Below are 17187 nucleotides of genomic sequence, written 5' to 3'. Positions count from 1 at the left end.
AACTTCCACTAAGGAGGCAAATCACTGCAACCAAACTTCAGTTTTTGAATGAATCTGAATTTTGTCTCCAGAATGAACAGATGCCCACTTCACGCCCCACCTCTTTTTCAAACTATACACATTTATTCCATGCATGCTAACCGCCTTTGAAGCAAACCCTCAGTTTGCTGATGGAGGAAGTCAGTTGCCTTGACTCTGTGGGGTCCACTTTCTCGTAAACGTGTTGGTTAATGCCATTTTAAGCTGTAAGCTGTAAGCTGTCTTGGTTAATGCCATTTTATCAGAGTGAGGCAGTGGGGACTGATGCAGAGGGTAGGCTAGAGTCAAGGTAGAGTTGCTGTGTCTGTTGAGCATTCTTAGACTTTGCTTCATTGCTACCCTGCTCTACCTGGCACCACCTGAACAGGAGCAGGGAATGCCCAAGGGGAGCTGGAAAAGAGTGCTGTGAGTTGAGGGCTTAGAGTTGGTTGGAGTTGGCTTGGAAAGAACCCAAAATGGCTTTCCTATCCTGTAGGTGTTTCATAAATAGAGCTCAGTTCTTCTGCCAGTTTGATGACATTTACTCATGAAGCACCATCTGTCTTTGACCGCAGACACCATCTTTCTCTGGAAACTTCATATTTCTATAACCAACCGGTCTTCGTCGTCACTGCTGGTGTCACTGAACTCCACTTGAGTTTGCTTTCTTATTCCTTCCAAACCCTTCTTCTTAATGGATTTAGAAGGGGCTTCGGGGATTTCTGTGGGCTTCTCTGGGTTAGAGGAAACCACACAACCTTTCAGGGTGATTAACCCAGGTACCTGACATTTCCCACTGTCACTTCCTGAAGTGGGGACAGCTATTTCTCCACACCCATATTGGCCCCTGGGAGGAAAAAATGTCTTTTGTCTCCCTTCCTCTTGCTGTGAACTAGGTGAACTTGGTCCTGAAGCAGGTATCTCCAGATGAGTTTTTCCAATTGAGTCTGACAGAGCTGAACCTGAAATTCTTTCAGAGGAAGGTTTCTCTGGCAAGAGCATCTGTGATACTCCCTCTGCTATAGCTTTTCTGTCTGGGGAGTCTGCGTCGAGAGTCTCCCCTGCAGCCCAGCTGTGGTCTTGTGGCTCTGCACTGTGAACTCCCACAGAAATACAAATGGCAGCCGCAGAGGTAGCAACATCATGGCAGGGAAATGTTCCTTTCGATCCAAAGGAAGAAGGCTCTTGAGCATCTGAGAAAATGCATGGTTTGGGATCTGTTGAGACTTGATCCTGTGAGGGTAGCAGCTGAGTCTCCAGCAATCCAATGTCAAGATCTTTGCCATGGGGCAGAAGGTGGTCATTAGCCACTGCCAAGCAGGTGTCAGATTGTAGAGGTAATCCGGACCCAGCAGCAGTGTTGTGAGAACAGTCACCATGCTCACTGGCAGATGGAGAAATATCCTGCAACAAAGTGCAAAGGAAGAAGAAATAGGGGGTAAAAAGGTTAATTGATACAAAGAAAAACGTGATCAGAAACATGGTCCTCAATGAAAACAAGGTCGTGAGGTCTCAATGATTCTTTACTGAGAGTGAACTTCAATGTGATGCCCTCAATAAGTTTCCATTAATAACTAATTGATGCATTAACACGAATAAAGCTCCTTATTGATAGAAAATAGGCTGCTGAGATTGCTATGTGTATCTTTCTGGCTTCGTTAAAAACAAAACGGCTCAGTTATTCAAGGAGCTGAGCTTCCTATTTTAAGTTACTTTAAGTTGTTCACAAAGTGGATGTACTATTCTATTGTATTGTGTATTGAAGTTTTTTCCAAATTAGCATTTTTCAAAGTGTGGTCCAGATTAGTATTTTAGTGCTTTTCAACAAGCAGGCAGGGGATGATTTCATGCTGGTTTTCAACAACCTGTTTGGGAGTGATTTCATGTTGCAGTGATGTCTGAAGTACGGCAGCATCTCTGCTCTATTTAGGTATGAATTAGTACCGTATTTAGGATTTCTAATAAACAGTCAAATCACCCAAATGGTCTTACAACAAAAGTTGCCCTTTCTTTCAGTGCAGAATGGAGGTATTGGTTTGCTTAATGAGTTTTTTGTGCTAGGAAACTTCACTAGGTGATCCAAGAGAATTCTGCCTCACTGGACAAGAAGAAGGGAGAGCTATGAGTCTGGACCACAGATAGGTAGAAACAGCTTAAAATCGAATCCCACCTTCACAGTTAATTTATCATTTTCCCTGACAGTCTTTGAACTTGTGCTAGGAGAGAAGGTTCTTGAAGTTTGTCTGCATTCATCCTCATCCTCCTCTTCATTCCCACAACCAAGAGACGACTCTGAGGTGGCACAGGGCAGCTCTTCTTGCAGATTTAGACCTGAAAGGGGGCAGGCACATTTATATAACATCTGGAATTACAAAATAAAGAGCAATTTCCTAGGAGGTTGTCGAGGTTTTCAAGGCCACCTCTCTCAGCTCATTAACCCTCATCCTACACATCTGTGTGGGCTAGAGCTCGATCTACCTCCAACCAACTCACACCTGGTCAAATAAAATGGAGACTTCTGCTAAAGAAAGAAACAGCAAAATTAATTGTCAAAGTAGAAAAATCCTTACGTTACATAAATTGTAAAAAATATGTCATGTGGCTTTTTTTCCCATCAGAGTCATCTTCCTGGTCATGTTTGCTCAGGTTCATTTTAGATCAGCTTGAATTCTTCAGCCATACAACTAGGTGGCCAGAGTAGACATTTCACCCTAGACCATGTGAGATGGCAACCTGGAGATGGCATATCACAGGGGCTGTTAGATCCTGGGCCAGGGGTAGGGTTGGCTCTTGTGATGCTGCTGTGCTGTTGCAGCAGTTATTGTCGTGATGGTAGGGGGAGGGGAGGGCTTGGAAAATAACCACACACCAGCCTCTCCTGCGTCCCTCGCCCTGACCATTCTCTCATGGTGACCTGGCATACAGGTCCAAAGAACCACAGCATTTCAGAGAGGGTAGATTACATCATGAGACGAGGTCAGAAGAACATTCAAGAACAACTTGTCACTAGGGAAGCAGCATAGACCTACTTTCAATTTGCCTTTGTTTTGATTAAAGTTGCACATGCACAGAGTTTGAAAAAGTCAAATCTTTCTACTTATGCAGGAAAACAGGAACCCCAGCCCATCTATCCATCTTTTCCCATTTTGGATTCTATTGCTATTTATCTGCTCCACTTCTAATAGCATACTCATAATCTCATGCTACTACTTTCTGAATTTCTTATTTTTTCAGTATGGAGTGCAGACTATGGCTTCTCGTGCAGGGAGAAGAGAGTTTAGCTCTTCTTCCAGCTCCTCTCCTCCACAACCTTCACCACCACCCACCCCCCACACACATACACGTGCACACTTCTTGCCCCCCACCCCCTCAGCAGGTATGTAACTCTGGTGTTAGGTGACATTCAGTGTTCACATTATTATGCTCAGGAACATGTAACATGCTATGATTACATTGTCTCTCTTGCCAAAATTGTTTTCCCTGTAGTTAATAATTATTTTTTTTCTTTTGCTTAGTTTTCTGTGGACTTACTACTAAAATCATTCCCAATCTCCTCCTCAACTGTCTAAGGTTTCATTTCATTCCTTTAGAAATCTCTCTCTCTTGAAGCATTCCGACTCACTCCAAATAGACAAGTGCTCTCTAGCACTGATGCAGGGTTGTGCTCCTAGGATCCTCCTTTGACACCCCTGTGGTGACTGTTTTCACTTCTCTCTTGGTAGCCAGACCCCCATGACTTCTTTTTTTTGTGGTTTTACTCTCTTGCTTTACTAACACAAAATGTCCAGTAGCTTCATGAGAAAGGATGCATGAAATAAAACTGTTTCGACTTTAATTAGACAAGCTTGTCTGGGTATGACATTCTGAACTGGAAAGCATTTTCCTTCAGCATTGAGGACGTTGCTCCATTGAATTCTAGTTGTTGAGAAGTCTGGAGCCAATATGATTTATGCTTCACGGTCCTTGGATGAAGGCTTTTTGTTCTTCCCTCTCTGGAAGCCCAGAGGCTCTTCATTGACGTGAGTGTCACTATTGTCCCAGCTCTATTTTCATTCATTGTCTGGCCACTTAACCAGTCCTTTCAATCTGAATCACATTCTTAGGTTTTAGAAATATATGGTTATTTTTTTTCCCCTTTTTTTCTTTTCCTTTATCATGTACAGTGCATTGTTTGAAATAAGTATACATTGTGAAATGGCTAAATTGGGCTAATTACATATGCATTACCTCACATACTTATCTTTTTGTGTGTGTGGTGAGAACACTGAAAATTACTCTCTTCTCAATTTTCAAGAATAAAATACCTTGTTATTAACTACAGTCAATGTGTTATATAATAGAGTTCTGTAATTTATATGTTATTTTCTTCTCTCTTTCTCTCTCTTTTTTGGCAGCTGGCTGGAATAGGGATCTGAACCCTTGACCTTGATATGATCAGCACTGTGCTCTAACCAAGTGAGCCAACCTGTCAGCCCTTATATGTTATTTCTTTATTGTTTTTTTTTCCTTCTATTTTGTCTTTTCTCTTTCTAGAATTGCTCTTATTAGGTTATTGAATCTCTTGGTATCATCCTTTATTTTTCTTATCTTTTCTCTCCTGTTTTTCATTTCTTTGTCTTCTTGTTAATCTTTTGGGAGAATTCCCTCAACTTTATATTCCAATTCATTAGTTTACATTCCTGCTATCATTTTTTTTTTTTTTCAAATTTTTGAGAGTCCTTTCCTATGGTCCTTTTTTGTAGGATCCTGTTCTTACTTCGTAGCTTCAACATCTTCTCTTTATCTCTGGCAATATTGATAACAGTTTGTCACCGTTGTTGTTATTGTTGAAGTTTGCCTCTCCCTATATAATCCGTCTGCCAAGTTCCTCTGCTTCAGTTTGTTTATTTTTATCTCCCTCTTCATGTTAAAGTCTTTCCTGAACTATAGAAAAATTTTAAATATTTGCCCATGTTTACGATACGGGCACTAAGAAACTGATTTGTGATCTTCCCAAGTGCAGTTTGTCAACCATGGGCTTCACTGTAGGGTTATCTGGTTGCCCTGTTTGAGTGAGGAACTGTGAAGTAACTATCTTTAGGTTTCCCACACATACTGGTCAGCTTCTGCAAGAACAGTCCTCCAATCTCCTGCCTAGAAAGTGTAAGCCAGGCTGCTGGCATTCTGGAGTCTAAATTGGGGAAAAGACCTGGGGGGTTCAAGATGCTGTACTAAGCATTTGGTTAATCCCCCTGTTTTCAATGTAGCTGCTGCTGAACTAATTGCACCTGCTGTCCCCAGCATTTTGAATACTCTCCAGAGACTGAACTCCTAGTCTTCTGCAGGGGGGCAGGGGAGGGATGTTACCAAGTTCTGAGAAGTAGGGGTGGGTTGGTGGGGGCCAATCGTTTCTTGGTCTTTCCCAAATAATGCCACTGAAGTGTGTTAAACTAATTTTAATTATTGAGAAGGCTGCTAACTTGCTTTTAAATGAATGGCCCTTTTCAAAAAGTAAGTAGTGTCCTGGTCAGATTGTAAAGCACAGAACACAATTCTGTTTAGGCCTCAGCAACACCCTGTACAAAGCACTTCCTACATCTTCACGAGTTGCAGATTCCGCTGTCTTAATGAGACCTTTGGAAATTCAGCTGCTGTTAACACAACTGTGTGAGGGGGTTACCACTGGTAAGTCAGGTTAAATTCTTTGGGGTCTGCTGAATCAGTTACTGCCCAGCCTCTGCATCCCAGCTCCCACAAGCTCAGCACCATTTCCTCTCCAAATCATTTTCTCCTTGTGGGCTTGTGCATTACACACACATTCATTTACTAACATCTCCTGGGTTTTTAGAGGAGAATGGAGGTAAACATGCATGTTCCATCCTCCATCCCGAACCAAAAGAACAGATCTGCTTCTTATATTTCAAGGGGTAGGTTACTGGATTGCCATGTACACAAATCCTGAACAAATCAACTTTGACAATCTGTAGACAAGCACAATGGTTTGGTAAAGGATGCAATGATCTTTCTCCTTCAGTACAATCTTTCCTTGAGCCCCCTGTGTACTCGGGTTGTCTAATAACACAGAGTCAGGTTTCTGGTATTCTATTCATTTGTTCAGCAGACATGTCCTAATTCCCTTCAACAGACCAGGCACCATGCTCAGCCCTGAGAAATCTCAGGAGAATGAAATAAAGGTCGCCCTAGCCCTCAAGAGCTTCTGCTGTCATGGGAAAAGAGAAGCCAAGACCAGGGAGCAGGTGCATAAGGTCATTTCAGATTGTGATGAGGTTGCAAAAGAAATGAACAGAGTGTGGGGATCTTACAGAGAGTAAAGACGAGTTGTAGCACTGCAGACATATCAATAAACAGGAAGCTATTACAGAGACGAACAGCAGATGGGGGGGTATTACAGAGTCATGATAAAGCGGGTATCACAGAGGGTATTGATAAGTGAGGGAGTGTGTTTCAGAGAGTAATGCGGGGGTCTAATTGTTTTATAAAATTGAGGAAGGCCTCTCTGAAAAGGTGACATCGGAAATGAGACTTTCAGATATGCATGTGTTGAAACAACACACTGTACCCCACAAATATGTACAAGTGAATGTTAAAATCAAATTAAATTAAAAAAACAAAAACAAAAAAAGGAATGAGACCTTCAGGGTGAGAAAGAGCCAATCCACAAAGGGTCTTCCGACACAGGGATGCAGAGATCCTGAGGTGGGAAGGAGCTTGGGGTTAAGAAATGGGCGGGAGACCAGCGGGGAAGGAGGGTCGTGAGTGAAGGGGCAGAATTAAGGTGGGGATTTTAACAGGGACTCAGATCTTGAAGGGTACAAGTGGTCATGGTAAGGAGTTTATTTTATTCTGCATTCGTTGTGACAAAACCAACATTTTCAGCAGGGGGTCTACATTTTTTAAAGATGCATGTTGCTACTCTCTGGAGACTAAATTGGGAGGAAAAGAGAATAGAGGAGGCAAAACCAGTTACAAGGTGACCAGTTACAAGGGTATTCCTGGGGCCAGACTGGGTGGGTTGACTAGGGCAGTAGCAGTAGAAATGGAATAAATAGATGGATTAAAGTCATATTTTCATTCTCACCCATGAAAAATCACCAAAAAATAATAATGGTGATAAATATTTTCCTAGCCCCATAGTTTACCTAACAAAAGCACTCATTCTAAGTGGATTAAGCTCTGTCCCCACAGTGACAAAACAACCACGCAACTCATTCAATTCAATGAAGAAGGAAAACCTATTAGTCTAGAGAAGATAATTAGATTGGCCAAATGTCTTCCCAACAGGTTGTTTGGGTTGTTGAGCTTAAGCATAAAGGTCATGTACACATTTGACCAATAAGTTCTGACTCATCTATGAGAGTCAAGGAAGAAAATCCATTGATCTAATTTGCTTTTGACCCTACAGCCTAAGAGAAAAGTGAATTATGCTTAATAGTCATGAAAAATGCCCAAATAATGCCACTGAAGTGTGTTAAACTAATTTTAATTATTGAGAAGGCTGCTAACTTGCTTTTAAATGAATGGCCCTTTTCAAAAAGTAAGTAGTGTCCTGGTCAGATTGTAAAGCACAGAACACAATTCTGTTTAGGCCTCAGCAACACCCTGTACAAAGCACTTCCTACATCTTCACGAGTTGCAGATTCCGCTGTCTTAATGAGACCTTTGGAAATTCAGCTGCTGTTAACACAACTGTGTGAGTCCTACTAGAGAAACTGTCTCTCATCACAGCTCTCTGCACCATTCTGTTCTCCCCGATTAAAGGCTGTGTTTTTAATAATTTCGCTCGGAAATAATTGCCAAACTGCATTTCGAGGAAGAAACAGCTTAACGTGTTATAGCAGTTTCAAATTTAGCCATCTTTAAAAGGCTATAGGAAACTGTAAAATAATTAGAAAACGTAGTGAAAAAACAATGTGATCAAAAAACATAACTGGAGACACTGTTAATGCCAAATCTTCTTCTGGCTGTCTAAATTTCTAGGCCTTACTAAAATGCCAATAAATGTATTACTCAAATATCATTACCTAAAAATGTAAGTAATTTGATACATTTCTTTCAGTTTGTCCCAATACACTAAAAACTCCGTTAATTTGTAGTCCATACACTCTGAATCATAGGAAAGGACTAGGAACCAGTCTACAACGCTGGCCTTCTAAACAAGCTGCAGGTATAAACAAGAACATAGAGTAATATTCTAGACTATTAGTTGATCTGAGATTAAATTGTTTAAAAGCATCCCTGCCATTAAAGGATGCACATTGTACTAGCAATTAAAATGTGCAATTCTTAAAGAAAGCTGGGCAGATCTCTAAATGTAATCACTTTGTGGACGGTTATGTGCTCATGTACTCAAATACTGATTGAACTCAGTTTTTGAGCCCATACTTTTTGGACCCATTTTTGAGCCCATATCACTGAGCCTAAGTATTTTTTGAATGTTGAGTACATCCAACACTCTGTGCTAAAAATTGTGCTAAATGCAGAGAATTTGTTCGGTGGCCAACGAGGCAGACACACCCTCATGGAAATTACAGTCTAATGCTTGAGAAATTCAGTAAGCAAATAATTATACAAAAAAACTCCTCAAACAAGTGTAGTAAATACTATGAAAGAAAAAGCAAGAAGGTGCTATGAGATGGGGAAACAGGGCCCCGACTCAACCTCTATCCATGGAAAATAATAAAAACCGTCCACATGGTTGAATCATCTGCTACCCCACCAGTTCTGGATGGTTTTCTCTCTGAGTCTGAATCATTTGTTCATGTAATTATTTCAACCAATTTTCTTTAAGTCTTTATTGCATAACTGACATTATATTAAGTATTTTGACAGTAAATTCATTTGTCCCTGCAATCTCCTTACAACTTTTGTTTATAAAACCTCTTTTGGGGGAAAAACCATACATATATATATATGTATATATGTAAAAAATGGAAGAAAAAATGGAAGAAAGAGGCTTTATTCCTCTTAGGCAAGGCGGAGCGGGAGACGTCAGATGTCGATGTCAATCAGAAAATAATCAGAAGTCAGTGGGCCGTAAGCGACAAGAAGCAGGCTGAGATTTTCATCCCACCAGCAGGGAAGGACTCAAGAGAGGGCCAGAAAAACATATTTATCAAGTGTGGCCTCAGGTATTTCTGTACTTTCCTAATGCAATCTTTTGAAAGTTTACCTCTAAGTAATCATAAACAAATCTTTTATTTCAGCAACCACTTTTCTTAGTGATTTTCATCTCTTTTCTATTTCTTTGATGAAAGGCAATCAGAACTCTCTTCCTTCACAGAAATCCTTTACTTAAACTACGTTTAAAATCTTGCTTTAAGTTAAAATTTGTATCATGTCCACGCATAAAAGCATTCCCATAAAATAGAGTCAAAATAGGATTAGGAAATCGTGGAAGGAAAAAAGAAGGTGATTTAAAAAATGCCATTTGAAACATTAAATACCAAGACTGAACCCAGCCAATCTACTTTATGTATCATTATTTTAAGTTTCTTGTGGCTAAATGAAAATTGTCTGTGATGGTCTCTTCCCTGGGACATAATTGGTATACCTGAAACAGCATCTCATCTTTCCTCGAGACTTACGCCCTACAATGAAGGAAAAATTACTCTGTTTCGGCAATTTCAGAGCACTGTGACTTTACTAATAGCTTTGGGGAAAGAATTAATAATTCTCCATTAATTCTAATGAGAAAAGACATAGGAATGTCATTAGAAAAGATGTAGGAAGTCCTGTGGGAGAAGGTAGGGAGGGAGAAGTGGGCCCAGGAGAGACCCCAGGCCTCCGGGTCACTCAGACACCTCAGATGGCCGCAGGGGAGGACAGCCCACCGGGCCGCAGTGGTCAGGCAGAAGGAGCCGCTGAAGAAAACTGGAGGAAACAAAAGGAACATCTACCTTTGTGCCAGAGAATTATTCAAACCTCCTCACACAATATGTAGAAATTGTATCTCTTATGTGCGTGTAATTAGGTAAAGCTTTTACTTCAGAAGCCGCCTGCAATTGCCGCCATCTCTACATTTCTGTTCCTGAGATGAAAGGAAAGTGTTTTGATCACTTTCTCCTCTCAGATATTTTCTCCAAACTCATTAAACGGGATGGCTTTGAAACATTTTGGTGACTTTAAAGCTTGGTTGTGTACGGAATTCAACAATTTTCCTCCATTAAGTGAAATAATGAAAACTGCCCAGGAACAGTCTTTGAAAAGTTATTTGGAAATGTACTGAGGAAAATGGGTTTTGTGGGTTTGTCCTCAACCAGGGGTGACATCTGGGGACTTTTCTTATTGCCTCAACTCTTCCCTGGGGGAAGATGCTCCCAGGGATGTAAACTTCTTATAACATAACAAAGAATTTTCCAGCCCCAAATGTCAGCAGAGCCAAGGTTGAGAAACTACTTGAAACCAAGGATCACAAGGGTGGGGACAGTGGCGAAGGGCAGTTGACTCTCAGCTCCAGCCAGTGAGACAGTGAAGAATCCAGTGTCCAGCTCGCCAGACCTGTCCATTTTCCAAAAGAAACTGGAAATTTGTGTTTTACGTGTTTTTAAACATTGATAACTCATTAATTTTCAAAACAGCAACAGCACTGTTCTGCCTGACATATCTGTGGCCTGAATTTAGCTGAGAGCCTGTGTGTGACCTCTTATTAATTGAGAAACTGAAGCTTCACCCTGGCTCTGCTATTTTGCCTAAAGCAAAGTTTCTTTTTAAAGATACTGTTAAAAAAATATTAAGGGGAGAGTAAACCTGTTTTTGAAAAGTACTTTGGTAATCTCTTATGAGGAGAAATACATAATCATAAAACTATTGATCCAGCCACAATCTTTGGGAAATTGAGCAAGAATGTTTACTGCAGCAATAGTTGTGGTAATCCACACAAATACCCATCAGTAGAGGAAGGGTTGAATAAATGAAGGATGGCTCACCCCTACTCTGGGATTTTATGCCACTATTTAAATGATCTACAGAAAGAAAGAGCTGAAGCATTTTTTTATGCGGTTTGTTTTTACAAAATAGCTTGTATTGCTTTGTATTATCAACTTTAGTTGTACATTTAAAAATAAATAGAAATAAAAATAAAATTATATATATATATATATGTATAGGTCTAGAATTATGCACAAGACATATTAAGAAGAAAAGAGTTGCCAATTACTACACATGGTGTGACCTTTTTGAGTAAAAAATCAACTTTAGTTGTACATTTAAAAATAAATAGAAATAAAAATAAAATTATATATATATATATGTATAGGTCTAGAATTATGCACAAGACATATTAAGAAGAAAAGAGTTGCCAATTACTACACATGGTGTGACCTTTTTGTGTAAAAAGTAAAATAAAATGTGTCTGTTCCTATTTGCATGCACACGGAGAAAGGTAGAGAAGGATGTGTACCAACCCAACTCTGGTGGTCTCAGGGGGCCATGAGGCTAGATGTAGCCAGGCTTTTCTTGGATACACTGATGTCACTTTCTTTGTTGCAGCAAGCATGGTATTGCTTCATCAATACCATGGAAAGAAAAATAACAGACAAATAATGATGTTAGCTCCAAAAGTCAGATAAAACAATGAAGAAAACCCCCAGAATGTGCCCTAATGTGCTCAGGCAAAACTAAAAGTCAAGGCAGTTGCCTTACCAGAGAGTCAGAAGAGACTGCTGAAAGAGGGACATAAATCCTCAAACACTAGTAACCGAAGTTCAGTTTCTCAGGCAGAGAACAGAGAAACATTGAGAGACTCATAAAAGGAAGAGAAAAAATACATTTTTCCATCTCTAACCAAATCTAGAGTATTTCTGGGCTATCCTTTTTTTTTTTTGAAACTTTGCCTGTTCTGAGTAATCATTTTGAATCTTTTTTTTCAGGAACCACTTTTCTCTATAGTTCTCATTTCTCTTCTCTTTCTCTGATGAAAGGCAATCAGTTTGGGAACACTTCATGTACCATTTTCTCCAAAAAAAAGCATTTTTAGTGGAAAAGTATACTTAAAATCTTTTGGTAAGTCCAAACTTTAATCATGCCCAGACAATAAGAGAATGATCCATCACAAAGAGAGGATAAATTGCAGGGAAGAAAAGAAACTAAATGAAGGGGGGAAAAAAACTGCTAATATTATTTGAATCCTTTAGTACCAAAATTGAATCAAGAGAATATACGTTATGGATCATCAATTTCAAACTTTCTTAACTCTAAATGACAACTGTAGAAAGGAAAATTCAGGCTTTGGAATCTAACTGATGTGTTTCAGCAACTGCCTCAACATTTCTTAAGATTTACACCCTGTAGAAGGAGGCGTTATCCTGTTTCAGCAATTCTGTAAGCAATATTACTTAACTAATGGCTTTAGGAGAAGAATAGCTCCCTATTAATTGTGACAGGAAAAATAATGGTTCAGAGCCATTAGCTCTAGTTGGAGAAACGGGGAGGGCAGGAGTGGATGGCGGAGTCTGGCGTTCAGGCCGCCATCTTGTTTCTCCTTGGGAAACGTTTGAGGCGATCAGTGACAGAGCAGGGCCCAGAGCCCTAAGGGAACCGCCCACCCCCTCCTCCCCCATCTACTCATGGCAGACACACCAGTACAAAGGCTAAAGAGAAGAAATAATTCTCATCGGCTTGATTTCAGAAAATTCCATCACATCCCCACATAATCCTTATTCTACCTCTTAAACACAATCAGGTAAACGTTTTACCTCAGAAAGTACCTGTCAGAGCAGTTCTCTTTTCTATGTTTCCAATGAAACGCAGCTGCTTTGATAACTTTCACCTCAGAGAAATGTTCCCTAAACTATATGCATGGAAAACAAAAATATCCAGTGAAAATATTTCAGTCACTGGAAAGCTTAGTCATGGGCAGAATTCAAAAGAAGAGATTCCAGTGAGAAGGAATGTGAATGAGGCAAGGAGCATGGATAAGACCCCCCGGCCCCCGCCCTGCCTTGCCCCAGAATTAAATACAGGTTTACTGCTAATAATTTAAGAAGCTCAGTTTTACGTAGGTGATGTAGCATACACATAGCTGAAGAGAAGAAAATTAGGACATCATTACATAATGATTGGTACTGTGGTAAATGCCACAAGGAGATGGAGTATGAATCACGCCACAAGGACACCTCATCTGGGTGGAGAGTCAGAAGTGACTAGCCTGGGGAATCACTAAAATGTCCCCTCACAAAACTGTCCAAGGAGGGTCAATATGGTCATGAAGCCTCAGCCTGGTTCCTCAGACAGGTGTGGTTGAAGAACCCATCAAAGGAGAAGAAAAATGCCTTTATCAGAATCTAGCAACATGCCAGGGTACGTCTCTCTCCTAACGCAATTTTCTGAAAGTTTGTCTCTTCTAAGTCATCACACATTTTATTTCAGAAACTACTTCTCTTAGCGGTACTCATTTCTTTTCTATTTCTTTGATGAAAAGCAACCAATTTAAGATTTCCCTCTCAGAGATTTCTTTTTTTCCTTTTCCTAAAAGATGTTTAGTAGAAAGACATGTTTAAAATCAATCCTTCGGTTAAAGATTTTGCCCAGGCCACAACATGTACCTAAAATTTAGAGAGCAAAAGGAGACATGAGGTGAAGAGAAAAAAATACAGTTATTGAAAACACCATTTGAAATTCAGAATGCCAAGATTGAAATCAAGAGTATCTAGTTTTTGAATTATTATTTTCAATGTTTCTCATTACTAAATGAGTTTGTAAACAACAGTCTATTTCTTAAGACATAATCGAGGTATTCGAAAGAGCTCATTTTTCCTCAAGATTTGCATCCTTAAAAAGGAGAAATTGATCCATTTTAATGATAATAGCTGAGCAGAAAGATTTTCCCTTTTCTCCCCCATTAATCCTGATAAAGGGGAAAATGGGCTCCCGTGAAACTAGAAACAGAAGCAAGAAAGAACATGTCGGAGTTGGCCTCACCAATTTTAGCTTTCCAATCACCTCAGAAAAAAAAAACATCCTAAGTCCAGCCTCCGTGGAAAGATAAATGTTGAGGGAGAATCTAGGGCTTTGCTCAAACCAAAATTCCAGACTAGTAAAACAATTTGACAAGAAAACCTGGAAAAAAGGATGAGGGAGCACTGTTCTGTTCCCATAACAAGTTGAGACATTCTATCTCCTGTGGTACGTAGGTGACTTTTTTTGTCTTCTTGCTTCAGAATACCTGCCACTGCACTTCATTTTAATTTTTTTGCATCATAGAGGAAAGGCAAGTGTTTGGAAAGCTGAAACCTTTCTTTCACTCAGATATTTCTTCTAAACAATGTTACAGGAAGATCCGGTTTGAAATATTTGGTAATGGAATCTTGTACGGGTACAGAATTCAATAGCATTACTTAAATTCTATTTGAGAACAAGGGGACTGTAATAAAGGGAAATGAATAAAAGTTGCCAAAAATACTCTTTAAAAACTTTCATACCAAAATTTACTCAAGAATGTATGCTTTCTGGCTTATCTTCTAAGTGTGATTTTCCTACTAATGAAAGAAACTCTACTAGATGTAGTGTGGGGGTAATTGAAATACTTCTAACTTGGCTTCATCTTTTTTCAAGATTTTCACCTCTCCCTGCAGCAATGCAAGTCAAGTAGTGGGGTTTTTTTTGTTGTTGTTTGTTTTGTTTTGTTTGAGTTTCTATAGATTCTGATAAAAAATAAAATAAAGGGGACCGTCACGAGTTCTTTTCAGACCAAAGTAGGGAATAAAATATCAAGAGTTAGCTGTGCCTTGCTATGAAGAGATCATAGAGACGTGAACTTCAGGGTTGCATGAAACCTGGAAGCCGAGATGTGACTGACAAAGAGGAGAAGAGAAATAACAGGAAGAGATGGACCAAATTCTTATAGAATTCTGTGAAAGCACTCTTTTGTCCGCCCTCCAGCTTTAGAAAGTCTATCCTTTATGATATGAAACTTGAATTATAGGACTTTTTTTTTTACTTCAGAAACTATATCCTAGACTCAGAGTAGTACCCTTTATCTTTCTTCAAATTTNCTCCATCACCTACAAAAGGAGTCTGTTTCACTATTCTAAAGCAATATAGGAAAGGAAATAGATGATCTGACAGAGAACGGGAGGGAGCCTTGTCTGAAGAAGAATGCACACAATGTCGTGCATCCAGAAAATTCCGCCTGGAGAGGTTGTGAATGAATTCCACCTGGAGAAGGGTGCATGCACAATGGCCTGGGAGATGAATCTTGTGGCAGACACACAATTCTGCACAGATGATATACAAAAGCTCAGGGGGTTGCAGAAAGAACAGAATAAAAAATTTGCAAACCTTCCTAGAGGTGAGAAGTTTCTTTAGAAACTCTTCTAGCTTTAGGCAATTGCTTACGTGCTCTGGTGGTGGTGGTCTTCAGCAGAGGTGTGTGTTGAGGGGGTGGGGACAATGGTTCACCTTAGCTCAGAACCTGTCTGCTTGGGTATTCTCTTAAATGAGAGACAACTGGATAAGTAAGATTACCTTCCTGAAATCCTCTCTCAATACAAGTCACAGGGTCTACTTAAAATGCTTACAGAAAGAAATGATAACTAAATCAAATCTGTAAAACTAAGGTCCAATAAAAAGAGATTAAAGAAGGGGGAAAACCTGAACCTTAAGTGACTGTCATAGAAAATTTATTCAGGAAATCTTCGTGACTTAGCTTTTAAAATATGTTATTACTAAATTCAAATCAGAAAAAGAATACACGGACTAAATAATCATGGAGTAAACTAACATAATGGTTTTGAAATAAAGTCGTTTACACTGTTTCCATGAATGCTGACAGAAAAATAATGAGAAAATTGCATGAGCATCCATCAAAGAAGGAAGGCTGGAAACATCAAGAGCGGGTTCTGTTTGGTTTCTCTCACTCAGGCCCCTCATAAAAATAAAATTTAAAAGTCAGTGTGGAGAGAAAGGAAGAAAAATGCAAAGCAAGTTTGTACCCAAAGGGTGCTGGTACAGCAGGAAGCAAACCAACGCCTGCCGGAGAGAAAAATAGTAATTATTACATTATTCACCTGCTTTCTATCACTCCAAGGAGTTCTCAACTCCTCTATGCAAATGCAACCTTCAAAACTTCTATTTTGAGAAATTATTAGTCAATTTTACCTCAAATATTTCTCTCATACAGAGGAAAACAAGGCTATCCATTTTCCTTTACAGAATATCTTCCTGTCCTGGGTTCACTGTGGGTGACTGTCAAGTATACTTCATTATTATAAAAGTTCTCTCAGGGAGAGAAATCCATACCCAGGCTCTAATAAATACAAGGGGGAGAAGATGAGAGGAGATGAAATAGCATGAGGTAGATAATAAAATTTAAAATAGGTTTTAGGGTAGAAATGTACCCTGTGTATAAGATCGTGGCTCGGCGCTGATTACAGCCTCTGAGTGTATTTTCTAAGCCAGAAGGGTGCAGCTTTGATTCTTTCTCCCTCACAAATTTCAAAGAGAAAAGAAAAATAACCCTTTTTCTTCCATATATTAGCTTTGAAAAAAGAAAGAAAGTGAATGCGGACTTCCATTTGGCAAAGTCTTGGGTAAAAACTCTGGGCAACCTCCTGTGTCTCCCTGCTGGCCAGGGCATCTAGCTGAGAAGCCCTGGGTCCTGAGAAGGAAATATCTTATCTAAACCAAGCAGCCCAGATGGAAAGACTGGCAGGGCCACAGAGAAGTTGAGAGAAAGAGAAGGGGACGTCAAAATGGACTGATTCCAGGGGATACTTGGGGTCAAGATGCCCGATGGATGGCAACCGTCCTCCCTCCTCTTAGGAGGTAACCAGCAAGCGTTTGAATAACAGAGGGCCCAGCAATCAACCCAGCTGTAAGAAGGGCCCCAGACAGGCAGGGTGGGGATGAGCAGCAACCCCAAACCCATCAGGATTAAGAAGTGAAATCAGGGCTGGTTGGTTAGCTCATTTGGTTAGAGGGTGGTGCTGATAACACCAAGGTCAAGGGTTCAGATCCCCGTACCAGCCAGTAGACCCCCCCAAAAAAGTGAAATTAGATTTGAAGTTTTTAAGTATATGGAGTCAGCTGGAAGGACATACCAGCAAGGATGACCATCCAAGGCCTCCAGTGGAAGGGTTGCCAGGCAAAATACAGATGCCTAGTTAAATTTGAATTTCAAGTAAACAACAAATCATTTTTTTTTTCCTTTTTGTCTTTTTCTGTGACTGGCAA

General features: G+C 39.9%; 1 protein-coding gene across 1 annotated transcript in view; it reads right to left on the bottom strand.

The window, feature by feature from the left end:
- Nucleotides 1-615: 615 nt before the first annotated feature.
- ZNF831 (zinc finger protein 831) overlaps nucleotides 616-17187 on the bottom strand; it is a 67057-nt gene continuing 50485 nt past the window's right edge. Inside the window, exons 4-5 of the mRNA XM_008593296.1 lie at nucleotides 2189-2349; nucleotides 616-1422 (exon numbers count right to left, since the gene is read on the bottom strand). Coding sequence (XP_008591518.1) covers nucleotides 616-1422; nucleotides 2189-2349 — 968 coding nt within the window. The remainder of the gene's footprint in view (nucleotides 1423-2188; nucleotides 2350-17187) is intronic.

This window comes from Galeopterus variegatus, unplaced genomic scaffold (assembly GCF_000696425.1).
Source record: "Galeopterus variegatus unplaced genomic scaffold, G_variegatus-3.0.2 Scaffold157, whole genome shotgun sequence".
In the NCBI taxonomy this organism is placed as follows: domain Eukaryota; kingdom Metazoa; phylum Chordata; class Mammalia; order Dermoptera; family Cynocephalidae; genus Galeopterus; species Galeopterus variegatus.
The sequence above is the reverse complement of the archived record's forward strand: the minus strand, read 5'-3'. Positions and strand labels throughout refer to the sequence as shown.